At 40.1% G+C, this 26098-nt stretch overlaps 2 protein-coding genes across 2 annotated transcripts in view; one reads left to right on the top strand and one right to left on the bottom strand.

The window, feature by feature from the left end:
• The window catches only part of LOC134811916 (beta-galactosidase-like), a 63577-nt gene extending 44961 nt beyond the window's left edge, over nt 1–18616 (bottom strand). Inside the window, exons 1-4 of the mRNA XM_063819070.1 lie at nt 18483–18616; nt 17981–18114; nt 3763–3957; nt 3249–3363 (exon numbers count right to left, since the gene is read on the bottom strand). Of these exons, the coding sequence (XP_063675140.1) occupies nt 3249–3363; nt 3763–3957; nt 17981–18114; nt 18483–18590 (552 nt within the window). The 5' untranslated portion in view covers nt 18591–18616. The remainder of the gene's footprint in view (nt 1–3248; nt 3364–3762; nt 3958–17980; nt 18115–18482) is intronic.
• Nucleotides 18617–19222: 606 nt separating this feature from the next.
• Nucleotides 19223–26098, top strand: part of LOC134811915 (sodium-dependent dopamine transporter-like) — a 72261-nt gene continuing 65385 nt past the window's right edge. Inside the window, exons 1-4 of the mRNA XM_063819065.1 lie at nt 19223–19398; nt 19657–19800; nt 19892–20067; nt 20651–20842. Of these exons, the coding sequence (XP_063675135.1) occupies nt 19250–19398; nt 19657–19800; nt 19892–20067; nt 20651–20842 (661 nt within the window). The 5' untranslated portion in view covers nt 19223–19249. The remainder of the gene's footprint in view (nt 19399–19656; nt 19801–19891; nt 20068–20650; nt 20843–26098) is intronic.

The raw sequence follows: 26098 nt of genomic DNA, 5'->3' as shown, positions 1-26098 counted from the left end.
CTGCAATAATAGGACCCCCACTACTGTACAAGTAGGGTTTCAGTAAACAAAGTACCTGAACTGCAATAATAGGACCCCCGCTATACTGTACAAGTAGGGTTTCAGTAAACAAAGTACCTGAACTGCAATAATAGGACCCCCACTACTGTACAAGTTGGGTTTCAGTAAACAAAGTACCTGAACTGCAATAATAGGACCCCCGCTACTGTACAAGTAGGGTTTCAGTAAACAAAGTATCTGAACTGCAATAATAGGACCCCCGCTACTGTACAAGTAGGGTTTCAGTAAACAAAGTACCTGAACTGCAATAATAGGACCCCCACTACTGTACAAGTAGGGTTTCAGTAAACAAAGTACCTGAACTGCAATAATAGGACCCCCGCTATACTGTACAAGTAGGGTTTCAGTAAACAAAGTACCTGAACTGCAATAATAGGACCCCCGCTACTGTACAAGTAGGGTTTCAGTAAACAAAGTACCTGAACTGCAATAATAGGACCCCCGCTACTGTACAAGTAGGGTTTCAGTAAACAAAGTACCTGAACTGCAATAATAGGACCCCGCTACTGTACAAGTAGGGTTTCAGTAAACAAAGTACCTGAACTGCAATAATAGGACCCCTGCTACTGTACAAGTTGGGTTTCAGTAAACAAAGTACCTGAACTGCAATAATAGGACCCCCGCTACTGTACAAGTAGGGTTTCAGTAAACAAAGTACCTGAACTGCAATAATAGGACCCCCGCTACTGTACAAGTTGGGTTTCAGTAAACAAAGTACCTGAACTGCAATAATAGGACCCCCGCTACTGTACAAGTAGGGTTTCAGTAAACAAAGTACCTGAACTGCAATAATAGGACCCCCACTACTGTACAAGTAGGGTTTCAGTAAACAAAGTACCTGAACTGCAATAATAGGACCCCCGCTATACTGTACAAGTAGGGTTTCAGTAAACAAAGTACCTGAACTGCAATAATAGGACCCCCACTACTGTACAAGTTGGGTTTCAGTAAACAAAGTACCTGAACTGCAATAATAGGACCCCCGCTACTGTACAAGTAGGGTTTCAGTAAACAAAGTACCTGAACTGCAATAATAGGACCCCCACTACTGTACAAGTTGGGTTTCAGTAAACAAAGTACCTGAACTGCAATAATAGGACCCCCACTACTGTACAAGTAGGGTTTCAGTAAACAAAGTACCTGAACTGCAATAATAGGACCCCCGCTATACTGTACAAGTAGGGTTTCAGTAAACAAAGTACCTGAACTGCAATAATAGGACCCCCACTACTGTACAAGTTGGGTTTCAGTAAACAAAGTACCTGAACTGCAATAATAGGACCCCCGCTACTGTACAAGTAGGGTTTCAGTAAACAAAGTACCTGAACTGCAATAATAGGACCCCCACTACTGTACAAGTTGGGTTTCAGTAAACAAAGTACCTGAACTGCAATAATAGGACCCCCGCTACTGTACAAGTAGGGTTTCAGTAAACAAAGTACCTGAACTGCAATAATAGGACCCCCACTACTGTACAAGTTGGGTTTCAGTAAACAAAGTACCTGAACTGCAATAATAGGACCCCCACTACTGTACAAGTAGGGTTTCAGTAAACAAAGTACCTGAACTGCAATAATAGGACCCCCGCTATACTGTACAAGTAGGGTTTCAGTAAACAAAGTACCTGAACTGCAATAATAGGACCCCCGCTACTGTACAAGTAGGGTTTCAGTAAACAAAGTACCTGAACTGCAATAATAGGACCCCCACTACTGTACAAGTTGGGTTTCAGTAAACAAAGTACCTGAACTGCAATAATAGGACCCCCGCTACTGTACAAGTAGGGTTTCAGTAAACAAAGTACCTGAACTGCAATAATAGGACCCCCACTACTGTACAAGTTGGGTTTCAGTAAACAAAGTACCTGAACTGCAATAATAGGACCCCCACTACTGTACAAGTAGGGTTTCAGTAAACAAAGTACCTGAACTGCAATAATAGGACCCCCGCTATACTGTACAAGTAGGGTTTCAGTAAACAAAGTACCTGAACTGCAATAATAGGACCCCCGCTACTGTACAAGTAGGGTTTCAGTAAACAAAGTACCTGAACTGCAATAATAGGACCCCCACTACTGTACAAGTTGGGTTTCAGTAAACAAAGTACCTGAACTGCAATAATAGGACCCCCGCTACTGTACAAGTAGGGTTTCAGTAAACAAAGTACCTGAACTGCAATAATAGGACCCCCACTACTGTACAAGTTGGGTTTCAGTAAACAAAGTACCTGAACTGCAATAATAGGACCCCCGCTACTGTACAAGTAGGGTTTCAGTAAACAAAGTACCTGAACTGCAATAATAGGACCCCCACTACTGTACAAGTTGGGTTTCAGTAAACAAAGTACCTGAACTGCAATAATAGGACCCCCACTACTGTACAAGTAGGGTTTCAGTAAACAAAGTACCTGAACTGCAATAATAGGACCCCCGCTATACTGTACAAGTAGGGTTTCAGTAAACAAAGTACCTGAACTGCAATAATAGGACCCCCACTACTGTACAAGTTGGGTTTCAGTAAACAAAGTACCTGAACTGCAATAATAGGACCCCCGCTACTGTACAAGTAGGGTTTCAGTAAACAAAGTACCTGAACTGCAATAATAGGACCCCCACTACTGTACAAGTAGGGTTTCAGTAAACAAAGTACCTGAACTGCAATAATAGGACCCCCGCTACTGTACAAGTAGGGTTTCAGTAAACAAAGTACCTGAACTGCAATAATAGGACCCCCACTACTGTACAAGTAGGGTTTCAGTAAACAAAGTACCTGAACTGCAATAATAGGACCCCCGCTACTGTACAAGTAGGGTTTCAGTAAACAAAGTACCTGAACTGCAATAATAGGACCCCCACTACTGTACAAGTAGGGTTTCAGTAAACAAAGTACCTGAACTGCAATAATAGGACCCCTGCTACTGTACAAGTAGGGTTTCAGTAAACAAAGTACCTGAACTGCAATAATAGGACCCCCGCTACTGTACAAGTAGGGTTTCAGTAAACAAAGTATCTGAACTGCAATAATAGGACCCCCGCTACTGTACAAGTAGGGTTTCAGTAAACAAAGTACCTGAACTGCAATAATAGGACCCCCACTACTGTACAAGTAGGGTTTCAGTAAACAAAGTACCTGAACTGCAATAATAGGACCCCCGCTACTGTACAAGTAGGGTTTCAGTAAACAAAGTACCTGAACTGCAATAATAGGACCCCCACTACTGTACAAGTAGGGTTTCAGTGTGGGGAGGAGTTTGGAATACCACTTTTTTACCTCCCTCATAAACATTGTTTCGTTCCGTCGTACACTGAAATAATTTAGCTGCAAAAATATGCAAAACTTTTTGGCAACTTTCCAAAAAGATACATCTCTATATACATTGTATATTAATATATATATTATATGTAGCAGATTGGCGCCATCTTAGGGGTGCACCAAATCGTCGTTTGAATGTGGGACAATTTTGAAAAACTTAACTGAGGTACTAGCAAAACTGCGTGTTTTGCTCTAGAAATACACTTTTTTAGAGATTTTACCGGCGTATCCTCTAAAATCACATAATTTGTTCAATTTTAGGGAGGGGCGCCAAAAGGGGAGGGGACGCCAACAGGGGGGCGCTTTTTCGGGGGGGGGGGGGGCGCCAGGCAATGTTACGCCACTGGTTCCAGAAAACATAATATCTATGTAAGTAGATAATATGACTCACTCTAAAGTAGGCCTATCTTTTAGTAACCAAGCAGGGAAGCCCCCGTAGTCCCACTCCGTTGCCAGAAAGGGGCCAGGTCGCACTATCACTGTGAGCCCTAGTGACCATGCTGTCTCCAGGTAACTGTACACGTTTGCTATTCCCTCAAAACTGTATGTGTCTTCCGCAGGCACGTGCACGTTCCACGGTATGTACCTGAAATAGGCACACGTGCAAATTGTAAACGTAGATGTTGTTTGTATTGAATGTCATTTCTCAGAAACAATGCATATTATAACACACATAACTACCGTAGAATGTAAATATTATTATAAATTGAAATATGGCCTTGGGAATAAAATGGAAAAATATGCACAAAATTAAATTGAAAATTCTCCAGGACCCGCGCAGGTAATGAAGTTATCCTTGCTCTGCATAATGCATAATGCCATTACTAAGCGAATATAAACGGATTTGTTATATTTTCTATTCTCCGATACACGTGACTCCTATAATAATTTCCGGGATAAATATTATTATTATAATAATATTCTTATTATTATTATAAAACAGGATCTTACCGACAAAAATGATTCATAAAAATACCTTAATGCGGTAAACTGTACCCTTGAAACAGATTTTCCCAACATCTGTTGCATGCAGCTATATCTTTGATTTTGTTTAATTCATGCAAGTTATCTATGTGCAAATTTCTACTACTTAAATCATTTCTTAAAACAGATAACAAGTTCATTCTAGGTCTCCCCAATCTTCCAATAAATAAATTATCTGATTCAATAGCAAAAGAGAGAGCCGTTTGGGCTGGGGTGTTCTCCATACTCCTGAGAATGTGTCCAAACATCTTCCACCGCTGGTGTTCGATACGCTTGAATAACTTTTCAACTTTGCACCTTTCATACAATGCTTTGTTGCTTATCATACCTTTAGGCCATTTGATGTTTAAAATGGACCTCAGGTGTCTACGATGAAGTGTGTCTATTTTCTCCATGGTTGCTTTCTTAGGACTCCAAGTGTTTGAGTTATAAATCAATACAGATACAACTTGAGCATCATATAACCTCAGCTTTTCAAACTTCTTAAAAGCAATCTCAGCTAGAATTCTCCTTCTTTGAATGTCCGTCTCAGTACACAGTAAGGAACCTAGTGACTAATTTATCTCGGTAGAAGATCATTAGGTACTCCTAGTTAAAAGTGAGGTTTATGCACTGTATTACTGAAGTACCTATGAAGTAGCGTATACACCCAGATTTTGGGTGCTCTACTTTTATAAGCTATAAGTGGTCTCCCTGTAGGGATCCCAGTTATTGTTTGGTTTAAAGTTAACGGTGTTTTGTTCCAAGGTCAAACCGTTTTTATGTCAATAGCCATTGCAATCTCAAGCAATTATTTGGCTCATTAGCTAAACCGTTTTTAAGATTAATTAGGCAACGTCACGCACTGATAGATATTTGAGATGCACCGTTAGTCTTGCTCCGCAAGCAAACAGCCCATATAGATAGTAAGAGTTTTGGAGTAAAGTTATCCCTTCACAAAGTTATCCCTATTCCCTATCCCATTCACATTTCCCTTCAGTCGGTCTTGTTTATACGTGTTGTTACTATTCCCTAATATACCCCTTTTGTTCTAACGTTGTTATCCTCCTCTTTTCACTTTGTTTGATCCTTCTCAAAGTAAAGAACCCAAAGTAAATTCAAAGTAGGAACACAGTAAACCGGACCTTTACTGATAGTTGAAATTCGACATATGACGTCATCTAGCGTCATCTAGCGTCATCTAGCGTGAAATATCGCCAGATGATGATAGATGACGCTAGATGACGCTAAATGACGCTAGATGACGCCAATTAGCGACATTGTCGCTAAGTGCACGGCACCTTTCGAATGTCGCTATCTAGCGCTATCTAGCGCTATCTAGCGCTATATGACGCTAGATGACGCTAGATGACGCTAGATGACGCTAAGCACGCAGCACTGACGCCAGGCGACAGATAGCGCTATTTTCATAAAAATTCTAGGGACGACATCTAGCGTCATCTAGCGTCATATGTTGCCGCGACATCTGACGCTATCTGACGCCATCTAGCGATATCTGACGTCATCTGACGACATCTGTCGCGACAACATCTGACGCAGGCGACATCAAGCGCTGGATAGCGGGATAAGTCAGTTTACGACGGTTCACGCTATCTAGCGCTATACAGCGCCAGATAGCGCTAAGCTATATATATAGCGTCAGATGTCGTTGCGACATATAGCGCTAGACAGCGTTAGATAGCGCTAAATAGCGTTAGATAGCGCTAAATAGCGAAGAATTTTGGGTCGTGACAGTCCAGGCACTTTAGTGTGTGTGTGTGTGTGTGTGTGTGTGTGTGTGTGTGTGTGTGTGTGTGTGTGTGCGTGCGTGCGTGCGTGCGTGCGTGCGTGCGTGCGTGCGTGGGTGGGTGGGTGGGTGTGTGTGTGTGTGTGTGTGTGTGTGTGTGTGTGTGTGTGTGTGTGTGTGTGTGTGTGTGTGTGTGTGTGTGTGTGTGTGTGTGTGTGTGTGTGTGTGTGTGTGTGTGTGTGTGTGTGTGTGTGTGTGTGTGTGTGTGTGTGTGTGTGTGTGTGTTTTACTGGGACCGTAAGCGCAGCCTGTCTTTTCCCACCCAATCTTTTTTGTTATTTTTATTTTATATGAAAATTAATTTTTACTGTGTATGAAAATTAATTATAATTTAAGTGAGAATGCAAATGATATAACTATAAGCTTGCGCAGCTCGTCGAAGTCACCCAACTATTACACTCGATTTATCAAATATTCGGCTGAGTGGAACAAAATATTAAATATCACTTAATCAAGGGGTCGTTTACATATTATAATTATATAAAGGGCCTGATGCCGCCGGCCGGGGTTTTCCAAATTATTACGCTCGCTAGTGTGATTGTGACATAATACTAATAGCTTAATAGCTATGTATGGAACTGATTACTAACAATGAGGGGTCGTTCACATACCCCGTAATCAGTTTTACCATAGCTATTATATTTATGTCAATATTACACTAGCGTAATCAATAATTATTTGAAAACCCCAACCTCCTCAGCTGATTACGTAATACTAATATGTAAACGACCGTCGACCCTTAACATTTCGGGATCGGAAGAAAGCGGCACGTAATATTTCGACGAAATTTATACAAGTTACTAACATCGTTGATTCATGATGCCAATCTTTCACAGCTCAGTGGTGCATTTTGCCGAAAAGCATTATTGGATACCGAGAAGCATTTTTGGATGCGCGGCGCGACACACTCACAGTAACGCATCGCGTTGATTCACGATGTCAATCCTTCACTGTTCATGTTCACAGCTCGGCGAGGCCCAGTCATGGTGCATATCGCCAATTTAGTAACATAGTTAGTCAGTTCGTACAAAAGTCGTTAAAAATTCGTACAGTTCGGCACGTTTTTTCAGTTCGGGATTAGTTTGGGAAAAATTCGCCTCATAAATTTTCTTTTTTACGTTGTATCATGTATGACCCGCCGCGCACGAGTGCGCGGCTCCCCTGTATCGTCGAAACTCTACTATAGTGAAGCGACCGTGGGGGTCACCACGTGATACAAAAATTTTCGAAATATATAATAAAAAGCTAATTGCAAAAATTTGTGTTAAAATGGCGGGAAACGATGACGTGCGGATGCCATAACTTATAAATTTATAATATATTAATTCTAAATACTGAATGCATCGCATTTTAAGGGTTTTGGTATTTTCGTAGCTAAATTGCACTAAAGCTTTCGCGCTTGCACTTCACACTTGCGCGTAGTTCGTAAACTGAAAACTCGTGGGTACGATATATGTGATTACTGAACAATAAATTCGGCTCGACTCTCATTACATTCTTTTAATAACTTGCTGTGCGAGATTTCAATACTATTAATTTGCAAATGCTAATTTAACATTTAGATCTTTACATCATCTTCTTTCACATAGCCATGTGTCTAAGCGTACTACTAGCGAGAGGGCTATGGTTAGAGCATAAACAGGTTATACTGGACGAATCTCACTCGTTAACGGGTGATACTCGTAATTTACTATCACGCGCCGCTTTTTCTCAAAATATTAGTCTAAGCCTATACCAGCCGGCAAAGTTTTTATATGTAACCTACATACAACGTTAAAATTTAGTTGAGTTTTGAACGTTGCTTATAGTTAATAAGGTAACCTTGATCTAACGTAAAATAATAAACGTTTTGCAACGTTAAAAATAAAACCTATAACCAACGTTAGATATTTAACGTTTAACAACGTTTTATATGTAACCTACATACAACTTTAAAATGTAGTTGAATTTTAAACTCTCATGCTTATAGTTAATAAGGTAACCTTGATCTGACGTCAAATAATAAACGTTTTGCAACGTTAAAAATAAAACTTATAACCAACGTTAGATATTTAACGTTTAACAACTATAGCCATAGCTATAGCTGTCGCCGCGATATCTAGCGCTAGATAGCGCTATCTAGCGCTATCTAGCATTAACTGTCACAAACCGATATTCTCCGCTAGATAGCGCTATCTAGCGCTAACAAGCGTTATCTAGCGGAGAATGTCGGTTTGTGACAGTTTACGCTAGATAGCGCTATCTAGCGCTAGCTGTCGCCGCGATATCTAGCGCTAGATAGCGCTATCTAGCGCTATCTAGCGTAAACTGTCACAAACCGACATTCTCCGCTAGATAGCGCCAGATAGCGCTAGATAGCGCTAGATAGCGCTGCGTCAGATGTCGTTGCGACATATAGCGTTAGATAGCGCTAGATACCGCTAGATGTCGCAAAAAAAGGGCGGAAATTTTATGAAAATAGCGCTATCTGTCGCCTGGCGTCAGTGCTGCGTGCTTAGCGTCATCTAGCGTCATATAGCGTCATATAGCGTCAACTAGCGCTAGATAGCGCTATATAGCGCTAGATAGCGCTAGATAGCGACATTCGAAAGGTGCCGTGCACTTAGCGACAATGTCGCTAATTGGCGTCATCTAGCGTCATCTAGCGTCATCTAGCGTCATCTATCATCATCTGGCGATATTTCACGCTAGATGACGCTAGATGACGCTAGATGACGTCATATGTCGAATTTCAACTATCAGTAAAGGTCCAGCAAACCTACATCCCGAACTCCCGTACCTATACCAAATTTCGTCGATTGCACTAAAAATGGCCGATCGTTATAAAGCATCTGCCTGTTTTATACAACATTTCCCACATACTTGTTACATTTCCCACACACTTGTTACATTTCCCACACACTTGTTACATTTCCCACACACTTGTTACATTTCCCAAACACTTGTTCCATTTCCCACACACTTGTTACATTTCCCACACACTTGTTACATTTCCCACACACTTTTTACATTTCCCACATACTTGTTACATTTCCCACACACTTGTTCCATTTCCCACACACTTGTTACATTTCCCACACGCTTGTTACATTTCCCACACACTTGTTACATTTCCCACACACTTGTTCCATTTCCCACACACTTTTTACATTTCCCACACACTTGTTACATTTCCCACACACTTGTTACATTTCCCACACACTTGTTCCATTTCCCACACACTTGTTACATTTCCCACACACTTGTTACATTTCCCACATACTTGTTCCATTTCCCACATACTTGTTACATTTCCCACACACTTGTTACATTTCCCACATACTTGTTACATTTCCCACATACTTGTTACATTTCCCACACACTTGTTCCATTTCCCACACAATTGTTCCATTTCCCACACACTTGTTACATTTCCCACACGCTTGTTACATTTCCCACACACTTGTTACATTTCCCACACACTTGTTCCATTTCCCACACACTTGTTACATTTCCCACACACTTGTTACATTTCCCACATACTTGTTACATTTCCCACACACTTGTTACATTTCCCACACACTTGTTACATTTCACACACTTGTTACAATTCCCACACACTTGTTACATTTCCCACACACTTGTTACATTTCCCACACACTTGTTACATTTCCCACACACTTGTTACATTTCCCACACACTTGTTACATTTCCCACACACTTGTTACATTTCCCACATACTTGTTACATTTCCCACACACTTGTTACATTTCCCACACACTTGTTACATTTCCCACACACTTGTTACATTTCCCACACTACTTGTTACATTTCCCACACACTTGTTACATTTCCCACACACTTGTTACATTTCCCACACACTTGTTACATTTCCCACACACTTGTTACATTTCCCACACACTTGTTACATTTCCCACACACTTGTTACATTTCCCACACACTTGTTACATTTCCCACACACTTGTTACATTTCCCACATACTTGTTACATTTCCCACACACTTGTTACATTTCCCACACACTTGTTACATTTCCCACACACTTGTTACATTTCCCACACACTTGTTACATTTCCCACACACTTGTTACATTTCCCACACACTTGTTACATTTCCCACACACTTGTTACATTTCCCACACACTTGTTACATTTCCCACACACTTGTTACATTTCCCACACACTTGTTACATTTCCCACACACTTGTTACATTTCCCACACACTTGTTACATTTCCCACACACTTGTTACATTTCCCACACACTTGTTACATTTCCCACACACTTGTTACATTTCCCACACACTTGTTACATTTCCCACACACTTGTTACATTTCCCACACACTTGTTACATTTCCCACACACTTGTTACATTTCCCACACACTTGTTACATTTCCCACACACTTGTTACATTTCCCACACACTTGTTACATTTCCCACACACTTGTTACATTTCCCACACACTTGTTACATTTCCCACACACTTGTTACATTTCCCACACACTTGTTACATTTCCCACACACTTGTTACATTTCCCACACACTTGTTACATTTCCCACACACTTGTTACATTTCCCACACACTTGTTACATTTCCCACACACTTGTTACATTTCCCACACACTTGTTACATTTCCCACACACTTGTTACATTTCCCACACACTTGTTACATTTCCCACACACTTGTTACATTTCCCACACACTTGTTACATTTCCCACACACTTGTTACATTTCCCACATACTTGTTACATTTCCCACACACTTGTTACATTTCCCACACACTTGTTACATTTCCCACACACTTGTTACATTTCCCACATACTTGTTACATTTCCCACACACTTGTTACATTTCCCACAACTTGTTACATTTCCCACACACTTGTTACATTTCCCACACACTTGTTACATTTCCCACATACTTGTTCCATTTCCCACACACTTGTTACATTTCCCACATACTTGTTACATTTCCCACACACTTGTTACATTTCCCACACACTTGTTACATTTCCCACACACTTGTTACATTTCCCACACACTTGTTACATTTCCCACATACTTGTTACATTTCCCACATACTTGTTACATTTCCCACACACTTGTTACATTTCCCACACACTTGTTACAATTCCCACACACTTGTTACATTTCCCACATACTTGTTACATTTCCCACACTACTTGTTACATTTCCCACACACTTGTTACATTTCCCACATACTTGTTAAATTTCCCACATACTTGTTACATTTCCCACATACTTGTTACATTTCCCACACACTTGTTACATTTCCCACACACTTGTTACATTTCCCACACACTTGTTACATTTCCCACACACTTGTTACATTTCCCACACACTTGTTACATTTCCCACATACTTGTTACATTTTCCCACATACTTGTTACATTTCCCACATACTTGTTACATTTCCCACATACTTGTTACATTTCCCACACACTTGTTCCATTTTCCCACACTACTTGTTACATTTCCCACATACTTGTTACATTTCCCACATACTTGTTACATTTCCCACATACTTGTTACATTTCCCACATACTTGTTCCATTTCCCACACACTTGTTACATTTCCCACATACTTGTTCCATTTCCCACATACTTGTTACATTTCCCACACACTTGTTACATTTCCCACACACTTGTTACATTTCCCACACACTTGTTACATTTCCCACACACTTGTTACATTTCCCACATACTTGTTACATTTCCCACACACTTGTTACATTTCCCACATACTTGTTACATTTCCCACATATTTGTTACATTTCCCACACACTTGTTCCATTTCACACACACTTGTTACATTTCCCACATACTTTTTACATTTCCCGCACACTTGTTACATTTCCCACATACTTGTTACATTTCCCACACACTTGTTACATTTCCCACACACTTGTTCCATTTCACACACACTTGTTACATTTCCCACACACTTGTTCCATTTCCCACACACTTGGTACATTTCCCACATACTTGTTACATTTCCCACACACTTGTTACATTTCCCACACACTTGTTACATTTCCCACATACTTGTTACATTTCCCACACACTTGTTACATTTCCCACACACTTGTTACATTTCCCACATACTTGTTACATTTCCCACACACTTGTTACATTTCCCACACACTTGTTACATTTCACACACACTTGTTACATTTCCCACATACTTGTTACATTTCCCACATACTTGTTACATTTCCCACACACTTGTTACATTTCCCACACACTTGTTACATTTCCCACACACTTGTTACATTTCCCACACACTTGTTACATTTCCCACACACTTGTTACATTTCCCACATACTTGTTACATTTCCCACACACTTGTTACATTTCCCACATACTTGTTACATTTCCCACACACTTGTTACATTTCCCACATACTTGTTATATTTCCCACACACTTGTTACATTTCCCACATACTTGTTACATTTCCCACATACTTTTTACATTTCCCGCACACTTGTTACATTTCCCACACACTTGTTACATTTCCCACACACTTGTTACATTTCCCACACACTTGTTACATTTCCCACATACTTGTTACATTTCCCACACACTTGTTACATTTCCCACATACTTGTTACATTTCCCACACACTTGTTACATTTCCCACATACTTGTTACATTTCCCACACACTTGTTACATTTCCCACATACTTGTTACATTTCCCACACACTTGTTACATTTCCCACATACTTGTTATATTTCCCACACACTTGTTACATTTCCCACATACTTGTTACATTTCCCACATACTTTTTACATTTCCCACACACTTGTTACATTTCCCACATACTTGTTACATTTCCCACACACTTGTTACATTTCCCACACACTTGTTACATTTCCCACATACTTGTTACATTTCCCACACACTTGTTATATTTCCCACACACTTGTTACATTTCCCACATACTTTTTACATTTCCCACACACTTGTTACATTTCCCACATACTTGTTACATTTCCCACACACTTGTTACATTTCCCACATACTTGTTACATTTCCCACACACTTGTTACATTTCCCACACACTTGTTACATTTCCCACACACTTGTTACATTTCCCACATACTTGTTACATTTCCCACACACTTGTTACATTTCCCACATACTTTTTACATTTCCCGCACACTTGTTACATTTCCCACATACTTGTTACATTTCCCACACACTTGTTCCATTTCACACACACTTGTTACATTTCCCACACACTTGTTCCATTTCACACACACTTGTTACATTTCCCACACACTTGTTACATTTCCCACACACTTGTTCCATTTCACACATACTTGTTACATTTCCCACACACTTGTTACATTTCCCACATACTTGTTACATTTCCCACATATTTGTTACATTTCCCACACACTTGTTCCATTTCACACACACTTGTTACATTTCCCACATACTTTTTACATTTCCCGCACACTTGTTACATTTCCCACATACTTGTTACATTTCCCACACACTTGTTACATTTCCCACACACTTGGTACATTTCCCACATATTTGTTACATTTCCCACACACTTGTTCCATTTCACACACACTTGTTACATTTCACACACACTTGTTACATTTCCCACACACTTGTTACATTTCCCACATACTTGTTACATTTCCCACACACTTGTTCCATTTCCCACACACTTGTTACATTTCCCACACACTTGTTACATTTCCCACACACTTGTTACATTTCCCACATACTTGTTACATTTCCCACACACTTGTTACATTTCCCACACACTTGTTACATTTCCCACACACTTGTTACATTTCCCACATACTTGTTACATTTCCCACACACTTGTTACATTTCCCACATACTTGTTACATTTCCCACACACTTGTTCCATTTCCCACACACTTGTTACATTTCCCACATACTTGTTACATTTCCCACACACTTGTTACATTTCCCACATACTTGTTACATTTCCCACACACTTGTTACATTTCCCACACACTTGTTACATTTCCCAAACACTTGTTACATTTCCCACACACTTGTTACATTTCCCACACACTTGTTACATTTCCCACATACTTGTTACATTTCCCACATACTTGTTACATTTCCCAAACACTTGTTACATTTCCCACATACTTGTTACATTTCCCACACACTTGTTACATTTCCCACACACTTGTTACATTTCCCAAACACTTGTTACATTTCCCACACACTTGTTACATTTCCCACACACTTGTTACATTTCCCACATACTTGTTACATTTCCCACATACTTGTTACATTTCCCACACACTTGTTACATTTCCCACATACTTGTTACATTTCCCACACACTTGTTACATTTCCCACACACTTGTTACATTTCCCACACACTTGTTACATTTCCCACACACTTGTTACATTTCCCACATACTTGTTACATTTCCCACATACTTGTTACATTTCCCACACACTTGTTACATTTCCCAAACACTTGTTACATTTCCCACATACTTGTTACATTTCCCACACACTTGTTACATTTCCCACACACTTGTTACATTTCCCAAACACTTGTTACATTTCCCACACACTTGTTACATTTCCCACACACTTGTTACATTTCCCACATACTTGTTACATTTCCCACACACTTGTTACATTTCCCGCACACTTGTTACATTTCCCACACACTTGTTACATTTCCCACACACTTGTTACATTTCCCACACACTTGTTACATTTCCCACACACTTGTTCCATTTCCCACACACTTGTTACATTTCCCGCACACTTGTTACATTTCCCACACACTTGTTACATTTCCCACACAATTGTTACATTTCCCACACACTTGTTACATTTCCCACACACTTGTTACATTTCCCACACACTTGTTACATTTCCCACACACTTGTTACATTTCCCACACACTTGTTACATTTCCCACACAATTGTTACATTTCCCACACACTTGTTACATTTCCCACACACTTGTTACATTTCCCACACACTTGTTACATTTCCCGCACACTTGTTCCATTTCCCACACACTTGTTACATTTCCCACACACTTGTTACATTTCCCACACACTTGTTACATTTCCCACACAATTGTTACATTTCCCACACACTTGTTACATTTCCCACACACTTGTTACATTTCCCACACACTTGTTACATTTCCCACACACTTGTTACATTTCCCACACACTTGTTACATTTCCCACACACTTGTTACATTTCCCACACACTTGTTACATTTCCCACATACTTGTTACATTTCCCACACACTTGTTACATTTCCCACACACTTGTTACATTTCCCACATACTTGTTACATTTCCCGCACACTTGTTACATTTCCCACACACTTGTTACATTTCCCACACACTTGTTCCATTTCCCACACACTTGTTCCATTTCTCACACGCTTGTTACATTTCCCACACACTTGTTACATTTCCCACATACTTGTTACATTTCCCACACAATTGTTACATTTCCCACATACTTGTTACATTTCCCACACACTTGTTACATTTCCCACACGCTTGTTCCATTTCCCACACACTTGTTACATTTCCCACATACTTGTTCCATTTCCCACACACTTGTCACATTTCCCACACGCTTGTTCCATTTCCCACACACTTGTTACATTTCACACACACTTGTTCCATTTCACACACACTTGTTACATTTCACACACACTTGTTACATTTCCCACACACTTGTTACATTTCCCACACACTTGTTACATTTCCCACACACTTGTTACATTTCCCACACACTTTTTACATTTCCCACTGTTAACACTTAACATTCCATCCAACACGATGTAATTTCTACACTCACAATCTTGAATCTGATATAAGATAAGATGCTGTGGCTGATTAGGTAAACTGACTAAGACTAAACCGTAGCTATATTGATATTTTAGTAACCTTGAATTGTGTAGCATGTTTGTGTGACTTGGTGTGAGTAGCTTGTTTGTGTGACTTGGTGTGAGTAGCATGTTTGTGTGACTTGGTGTGAGTAGCCTGTTTGTGTGACTTGGTGTGAGTATCCTGTTTGTGTGACTTGGTGTGAGTATCCTGTTTGTGTGACTTGGTGTGAGTATCCTGTTTGTGTGACTTGGTGTGAGTAGCCTGTTTGTGTGACTTGGTGTGAGTAGCTTGTTTGTGTGACTTGGTGTGAGTAGCTTGTTTGTGTGACTTGGTGTGAGTAGCTTGTTTGTGTGACTTGGTGTGAGTAGCCTGTTTGTGTGACTTGGTATGAGTAGCCTGTTCGTGTGACTTGGTGTGAGTAGCTTGTTTGTGTGACTTGGTGTGAGTAGCTTGTTTGTGTGACTTGGTGTGAGTAGCTTGTTTGTGTGACTTGGTGTGAGTAGCCTGTTTGTGTGACTTGGTGTGAGTAGCTTGTTTGTGTGACTTGGTGTGAGTATCCTGTTTGTGTGACTTGGTGTGAGTAGCTTGTTTGTGTGACTTGGTGTGAGTAGCCTGTTTGTGTTACTTGAATTAAGTAGCATGTTTGTGTGACTTGGTGTGAGTAGCCTGTTTGTGTGACTTGGTGTGAGTATCCTGTTTGTGTGACTTGGTGTGAGTAGCCTGTTTGTGTGACTTGGTGTGAGTAGCCTGTTTGTGTTACTTGATGTGAGTAGCCTGTTTGTGTGACTTGGTGTGAGTAGCATGTTTGTGTGACTTGGTGTGAGTAGCATGTTTGTGTGACTTGGTGTGAGTAGCCTGTTTGTGTTACTTGAATTAAGTATCCTGTTTGTGTGACTTGGTGTGAGTATCCTGTTTGTGTGACTTGGTGTGAGTAGCCTGTTTGTGTGACTTGGTGTGAGTATCCTGTTTGTGTGACTTGGTGTGAGTAGCCTGTTTGTGTTACTTGATGTGAGTAGCCTGTTTGTGTGACTTGGTGTGAGTAGCCTGTTTGTGTGACTTGGTGTGAGTAGCTTGTTTGTGTGACTTGGTGTGAGTAGCTTGTTTGTGTGACTTGGTGTGAGTAGCTTGTTTGTGTGACTTGGTGTGAGTAGCCTGTTTGTGTTACTTGAATTAAGTAGCATGTTTGTGTGACTTGGTGTGAGTAGCCTGTTTGTGTGACTTGGTGTGAGTATCCTGTTTGTGTGACTTGGTGTGAGTAGCCTGTTTGTGTGACTTGGTGTGAGTAGCCTGTTTGTGTTACTTGATGTGAGTAGCCTGTTTGTGTGACTTGGTGTGAGTAGCATGTTTGTGTGACTTGGTGTGAGTAGCATGTTTGTGTGACTTGGTGTGAGTAGCCTGTTTGTGTTACTTGAATTAAGTATCCTGTTTGTGTGACTTGGTGTGAGTATCCTGTTTGTGTGACTTGGTGTGAGTAGCTTGTTTGTGTGACTTGGTGTGAGTAGCTTGTTTGTGTGACTTGGTGTGAGTAGCCTGTTTGTGTGACTTGGTGTGAGTAGCCTGTTCGTGTGACTTGGTGTGAGTAGCTTGTTTGTGTGACTTGGTGTGAGTATCCTGTTTGTGTGACTTGGTGTGAGTAGCCTGTTTGTGTGACTTGGTGTGAGTAGCCTGTTTGTGTTACTTGATGTGAGTAGCCTGTTTGTGTGACTTGGTGTGAGTAGCATGTTTGTGTGACTTGGTGTGAGTAGCATGTTTGTGTGACTTGGTGTGAGTAGCCTGTTTGTGTTACTTGAATTAAGTATCCTGTTTGTGTGACTTGGTGTGAGTATCCTGTTTGTGTGACTTGGTGTGAGTAGCCTGTTTGTGTGACTTGGTGTGAGTAGCTTGTTTGTGTGACTTGGTGTGAGTAGCCTGTTTGTGTGACTTGATAATTGATACTCACGTTTGAACAGTAGTGAATCCAGCAGCACGGAGTTTCAAGAGCCTGTCCTCCCAATAGTGGGGTGGGATTCGGAAGTAATGCATTTCCCCCGCAATGTAACGGTAACACTCGCCATCCTTAGCGTAGCAATCTCTCTGAGGGCATCTCGTGTTAGTGGTGTGAATACTGTGTTCTGATTGGTTGGTTTGTGTCACGTGGTGTGTATTTTGTGTTCTGATTGGTTGGTTTGTGTCACGTGGTGTGAATACTGTGTTCTGATTGGTTGGTTTGTGTCACGTGGTGTGTATTTTGTGTTCTGGTTGGTTGGTTTGTGTCACGTGGTGTGAATACTGTGTTCTGATTGGTTGGTTTGTGTCATGTGGTGTGAATACTGTGTTCTGATTGTTTAGTTTGTGTCACCCGGTGAATCACAAAGTTCAAGTTCGATCTCCAACTAATCTAATATCTTTGCATCATTAAAAACACGTTTAACCGAGGTGATATGTAATTTGAATAGAATTACCTGGTAGTCAATGGTAAAGGTTTGCGTTGTTCCCTTGCTATACAGCACAGAAAGAATGACAAGTGCTAGCAACCTGGCTAGAAACCTGGTCTGCAGCGTCATTATCATCCTTTAAAACATCAGTTCCCTGTTTTATAATTGTTAATCACACAAAGTTTTAAAAAGTTGTCTATTACTAACCTTTTAGTAACCTTTTAGTAACCTTTTAGTAACCTTTTAGTAACCTTTTAGTAACCTTTTAGTAACCTTTTAGTAACCTTTTAGTAACCTTTTAGTAACCTTTTAGTAACCTTTTAGTAACTCAAAAGTGACCAATCAGTTAACGACAAATAACTTAAACTTGATACATTAATAGATACGAGCCCGTAAAGATGGGCGATGTTGACATATAACCTTAAGCTTAAACTTGATACATTAATAGATACGAGCCCGTAAAGATGGGCGATGTTGACATATAACCTTAAGCTTAAACTAGATACATTAATAGATACGAGCCCGTAAAGATGGGCGATGTTGACATATAACCTTAAGCTTAAACTAGATACATTAATAGATACGAGCCCGTAAAGATGGGCGATGTTGACATATAACCTTAAGCTTAAACTAGATACATTAATAGATACGAGCCCGTAAAGATGGGCGATGTTGACATATAACCTTAAGCTTAAACTAGATACATTAATAGATACGAGCCCGTAAAGATGGGCGATGTTGACATATAACCTCAAGCTTAAACTTGATACATTAATAGATAAGAGCCCGTAAAGATGGGCGATGTTGACATAGAGTCCAAGATCCAGCAGGATCGTGAGAAGGGAAGGAAGGAATGGGATCACCCAATCTCCTTCATTCTAGCTGCAGTAGGTTCTGCTGTAGGACTGGGAAACGTCTGGAGGTTCCCTAACTTGGTCTCTCAGTGAGTATTGGTGTGGGGAGGAGGGAAGAGGAGGGAAGAGGAGGGAAGAGGAGGGAAGAGCAGGGAAGAGGAGGGAAGAGGAGGGAAGAGGAGGGAAGAGGAGGGAAGAGGACGGAAGAGGAGGGAAGAGGAGGGAAGAGGAGGGGCAGGGGCAGGGGCAAATGTTGTGGGATATCCGTTTGTAAAAATAAAATCTTTAAGAATGTATAAATTCTCATCATGATTTGATTAATAAACATGAACTAAACTGCTACACAGGTACGGAGGCGCTCCATTCCTCATTCCCTACTTCTTCATCTTGATATTCGTGGGAATGCCTATCCTCGGAATGGAGCTGAGTATTGGAACCTTCTACCAGGCCGGAGATGCTGACGCGTTCGGTTCCATGAACCCCAGACTCAGGTAAGAAACAAAACACTGTCTCTTAGGGGTATAGGACTGCGAGTGTGTTTGTTTGTGTAACTGTTAGCGAGTTAAGTTCACTATCTTTCAGGGGTATAGGACTGGCGAGTGTGTTTGCAGGCTACACCATTACCTTCTACTACTGTATTATCCTGGGGTATGCTTGTATTTACTTTGTGGAGTGCTTCCACAAAACCGACGCAATACCTTGGTACGACAATCAAGCAGCTCATTTCGACGATATTTCCATGACAGCTGGTATGGCAGGTGAGTAAATAAATTGATTAATAAGTTAACTAAGCAAGTAATCATGTTGGAACCCCCCCCCCTGTTGGAACCCCCCCCCCCCCCTGTTGGAACCCCCCCCCCCCCCCCCCCCCCCCCCCCCCCGTTGGAACCCCCCCCCCCTCCCCATAGAGTATAGAATGAAAACGAGACGACAAAGCGAAATGTACATGAGTGCTTATCTTAGTAATGTATATAAATATATAATATGTAGGGTGTCTTATTTCGTGAGGTGGAATTTACATGTGACTTTCTGTATACTTTCTAATTTCTAATACAATTGTAACAGTTACCTTTCATTATAACAACTGATATAATTAGCATGGAACCAACACAACTAACACAACTAAAATAATCAACACGACTAACACAACTAAAATAACTAACACGACTAACACAACTAAAATAATCAACACGACTAACACAACTAAAATAACTAACACAACTAACACAACTAAAATAACTAACACAACTAAAATAACTAACACAACTAAAATAACTAACACAACTAAAATAACTAACACAACTAACACATTTAACACAACTAACACAACTAACTACTCAGCTAGAAAGCTAGCAGACCCATCGACTGAGTTCGACTGGCTCGGTACTTTCAACTGGAAAGTGTTTGTTGGCATCACGGTGGTGTGGATACTGATCTTCCTGAGCATCTTCAAGGGAGTTAAGAGTACGAGCTGGGTTGTAAAGTTCACAGTTCCCCTTCCTCTGCTCATACTGCTCATTCTCATCATCAGAGGTTTTTATTAGTTACTCTCTTATTATGCTGTTATATATATTAGGTTATAATTTATCGCATTCTTTCAACTTGAAGAAAATATGAATTATGATTCCCTGCTTGAATTACACTCCGAAGTAAAGGTCTCTGTTTCAGGTGCATTCCTAGATGGAGCAGGGGATGGTATTAAGGCTTACCTGATCAAATGGGACGGCAGTACTTTGAATGACCCTGTCATCTGGACTAAAGCTATCGGCCAGGTATGGTGCCCTCTTATTACAATTCCTATGTTTCCCTAATTATTCAACAACTTTACATCCCTTCTTAACAGTTTCTTGGAAATGTGTAACGCTCCAGCTTTTCTGCAGCCTCTCCCTGTTATCTCTCTCTGTTGAACAATCCCTCCTCCTGTTGAACGTTCCCTTCCCCATTTGAATTTCCCTTCTGTTGTTGAACGTTCCCTCTCCATGTTGAAAAATCCCTCCTCCTGTTAAACAATCCCTCCTCCTGTTAAACAATCCCTCCTGTTAAACAATCCCTCCTCCTGTTAAACAATCCCTCCTCCTGTAAAACAATCCCTTCTCCTGTTAAACAATCCCTCCTCCTGTAAAACAATCCTTTTTTTTTTTTTAAAAATTTTTGTTTAACACCCAACCCACCGCCCACGGCGGGTAGTTGATACACCTTCACAAGTAAGAGCCAACTTGGTCCCACTTGCTGTAGGTGTACAGCTACATGGGTTGGGGGTCCCCCTTTTTTTTTTTTTGATTTTTTCTATTCGAAGTCGAAATTTTCTCAAGAATCAGCTATTTAGTTGTTTCCAGATATGGAGGGAAGTAATATCTATCAGAAGCTTTTAAAGTCCGATAGAAAAATAATGTTCCTAGCATGAATTATTGCTGTCAAAGATCAGCGGGTGTGGTAATTGGTATTGCGCAGTGCGAATTTTTTTTGATATCGAATGCCCTGAAAATCGAGTCTGAAATCTATCTTCTCCTACATGTTTTTGAGCAATCATCCTGAAACATTCAGGATTAGTTCTAGATCATTTAGAAGAATGACGCCCGAGTAGGAATTTTGAGATAGGCCTTTTAAAATTTTGTATTCGATTTTTGAAAATCGTGGACCTCGAAAAATCATCAAAAGACAAGGTCCAAGATTTTCTAGATCCGAATAAAAATTTTTAATGCCTATCTCAAAATTCTGCCCAGCTCATCCTTCTAAATGATCCCTAGAACATATCATGAAAGTTTCAGGGGATAGCTCGAAAAATGTAGGAGAAGATAGATATTTAGACTCGATTTTCAGGGCATGCTATCAAAAATCGCTTGCGCAACACAATGCCACACACGCGCTGACAAGACCCACAATTAATTTCGCTAGAAACGATATTTTTTCAACGGATTAAAAAGCATCTGATAGATATTACTCCCCTCTATAAGAAAACAACTAAAAGTCGATCTTGAGAAATTTTTCATGAAGAACCCCCTGCCCCCTTAAACACCTCTGTGTTTAAAGACCACTCTTGAATGTTTGGATTATTTTTATCCAAATTTTATTTTAGGGAACTATCTCTAAAACCACGATAACATTAGAACCAATCCCCAGGCCCTCAGAAAATTCCTTTTTTGAACCCTACCATAGTGAAATTGATAAAAATGTGACAAAGTGTTAAATTTTGTCCCTTGATTCTCCCAGCCGAATATCTAATCTTGTCCTGGCCCGCATTATTAGACTGATTAATTATAAAATAGACAACTTTCTAGACAACTGAAGTAATACATCTGGCTAGATCTCCTTCAAAAGATAATACTGCTTTCACTATTTATCTAACCATTAGCATTATTTTTTCAGCTATAATGTGTTATAGAGGTACATTCATTGGGAAAACACTGATGAAGATTTTAATTACAAATCTTGACTGATGTGGAATTTCTATGTGTGTTCCTCCTTTGCCCCACAGTTGTTCTCGACTGGTACCAAAGTAGGAAGCTGAATGCAAGTAAACAGCAGCTTCAATTTTTTTGTTGGGGGCCCCCAAACCAAGCCCCCTCCTCTCTTCACAACATGCTTGGGAAGAACACCAAAACCAGTCCCGCATTTGTGTCACTTGTTTTCAAGATGTTAGTATACCTATTTATTTTAATTAGTTCTAATGCTTGATTTATTTTACATGTAGAGTTTAAAGGAAGGTTAAACCTGTTTTAATTTCCCAAAGTCACCTTGACATAATTTGTGTGCCTTCATCTGTGTATCTAGATTCCCAGGAGATGAATCAGAGATGAGAAACTTTTGAACCGATGGTTTGGTTTTTGCTGTATGTGTCGCGAACTAAGTTAAATGGATTTGGCATAGTGGAGGGCAATGAGCAGGTGTACTAACGTTTTTGGCAAAGTGCGAAATATTTCCCCAGGTGTCACGAAATGAGGAAAAAGAACAAAAATGAACAAAAATAAACAAAAATAACCTTGTCCCAGAATGCCCAGCCCGTTTGGCTTACATTGGTATTAATACATTTTGTTCCCTGAAAAAAGCCTGTCTAGCATGTTCAGCAATGCTTCTGGGCAATGTTCCATTTTCGTTTCAGAGTATCTCGAAATTTGGAAACATGTTGAACCAACTTTTAAAGCATATATTGGCTGTATTTCGTCACCTGAACTGATTGGCATTGATTATCAACCGTTTCAGCTCATTTCAGAGATTCTTGGATAATATAATTTTCTGTTCATTTTGTTCATTTTCATAAACCAGGGGGAATATTTTACATTTCTGAGTGGCTAAAAAAGTTAGTGTACTGCCCCCATACCATACCAAAATCAATTCCAACCAGGACCAGGGATAAATAATAGCAAAAAAAAGGTTGTTTTCAAAGTTGTTTTAATTCTGGTTCAATGTTTCCAAAAAGTTTCGGATTCTGAATTCCAGATTTCAGAATTTCCCCACCAAAGATTAACTTGTGGCATTTTTTCCTCGTAAAAATTTTATCGCCCTCTATTAAAAACCTTTCTTGGCGAATTAAGCCACCTATATTACTCAAATGTAATAACAATTGAACGCTCATTGCTGATTTTCTAGCAAGCCTATTTCTAGCACCCCTAACCCCCCCCCCCCCCCACTAATGAAAAAATCCTGACTATGGCCATGCTGCAATAAAATTTCCGTAGGTTTCCATGGGGCAGAATTAATTGCATCCAAAATATTTTATTATGTTGCCACATGTTGCAGCATATTCACTTTATGCTGCACTGCATTCATGAACAGTGCGCATACTTTAATATCCTGATGTATTCTATCCTTGAGTTGTTTGATGCCTTATATGAGATCTTCTAATCAAAGACTTTTTCGAAGAATTGTTCATCAAAATCTGTTATTTTATGAAGAGAGACCTGCTTTTAAAATCATATTTTTAATGAACTCAAGGCACTTAACTATTTATGAATGTCTGGACAAATATTGCTGATCCATATTGGCCCTTGGGGCCAGGGGGTCAATCAGCTGTCAATTTGCTATTTGATCCTAGAAATTCCTCATTTAAGCTCCTCCCCAAAATAGGTTTTGGAAAGGTGGCGATATTATTCTATTTTGGCTTTTTATATGAGCATCATTATAGTTATGGATGGCAGGAATGTGTTTTTTCTTCTAAAATTTCCACCACTTATACAAAAAAAAAATAGTCTATGATTTCACCTCTCCCCACTGGAATTTTACTGTACAATTAAATTTTATATCAATGTGTACATTTTGTGGATCATATTATATACCACACTTAAATCCAACCCCGATTAATTCATTCTTTCATCAGATTGTCTTGTTAGATCATTATTGCAGACAGCAAAAAACAAGTTGTTTGCATGATTTTGCAACAACATCTGCACGTTAATCCAATCACTAAAACACAGCTCCTTTGATATTTCCAGTATCAGACTCTGAACAGCTCGTGCTAGCAACATAACAACCCACAACCAACTGCCACCGACGTACTACTAGATTCTGACAATGCCATGGGTAATTCGCCGACTGTGACGTCCTATCACACCAATGGACAAGCGCGCTCTGCTTACTTGGCTCTGGTCTCACGAAAACATAACACAGAGTTCCTAAACAGGGTATCTAATTTCCAATTAATCCGTCTTTCTCTGTCCACGTGATGTTAAAGGGTGTTTATGGCTTCTTCAACTGTATGGAATCCGCGTGTTCGGCTTTTTTTCACATTAAAAATTAGAAATTTTCTTTTATTTATCCCTCATTTATGAGTATTATAAAGGAGCAATAATTTGCAGAACGGACGATGTTATACAGTGTTTTGATGCACACCAGACGACTGACCAAGGTAGACCTTATCTGTAATCGAGTGAACGAGCTATACGATGCCTGTTAAACCTCTTTAAGGACCTCCAGGTAGCCGGTAGATTTTTGTTGGACAGTTGCAGATATTATGTTTGCGTGACACCGTACCGTAATCATATCATGTGCGTGAGCAGGTTCTTATCTCGATAAGCGTATCATGACGTTATCGAAAGCTTCGAGAAAGACATAATCATTAATTGAGATAATCAGGAGTGATTTAGTCATTCATATACAGGTGTCGCCATCCTGCATCCAGATGTAGCAAATCACATTTCAGTGTGGGTTAATCTGTTGTTGATTTATCTCACACTGGGCGCTAAACCATCCTCAAGTTACTGAGGTCGACTCGGAATTTATGAAATGGAGAGGCTAGGTTTATCTCAGTTTCTTGAATAATGAAGGATTGACTAACAGCTAAATGGTTTTCCGTCCCATTACTACTAATTAAAACAAATAAGATCGAATAGCCCGGTAATAATTAGGTCCACAATTAGCAGTTGTCACTTTAACTATACCTGCTGCTGGCATGATGCAATGTGACAATTACTTTCCGATACCGGCTAGATTTTATACTAACGTTTGGGATTACCTCTGATCAACAAATGTTTCGCATGAATTATTAGTACCGACAGGTTATAATCCCCACAATGCTAAATCCAATTACAAAATTCCAGTTTGATTTCAGCCTTTGAACGTTACTTTAAACTGTAAACCGGTCAATTCTCAGAATTATCACAATTACTGTGAACACACTTATTTTTTAACCAGACTTTCCACTCTCCCCAGGGTTTTGGCGTGTGCGGACCTAGCAGATTCATGAACAGCACAGCTCTAACGGTGGAGTGACATTTTGGTTGTCATCCTCCTGTCGACATCGTACCGGTTCTAGCTAGATAATGGTCTCTCTCGTTCCTAGTATTTTCTATTCCT

The sequence above is a fragment of the Bolinopsis microptera genome, chromosome 2 (genome assembly GCF_026151205.1).
Source record: "Bolinopsis microptera isolate Bmic1 chromosome 2, MBARI_Bmic_1.0, whole genome shotgun sequence".
NCBI classification, from domain to species: Eukaryota; Metazoa; Ctenophora; class Tentaculata; order Lobata; family Bolinopsidae; genus Bolinopsis; species Bolinopsis microptera.
This window is presented reverse-complemented; position numbering and strand designations above follow the sequence as displayed.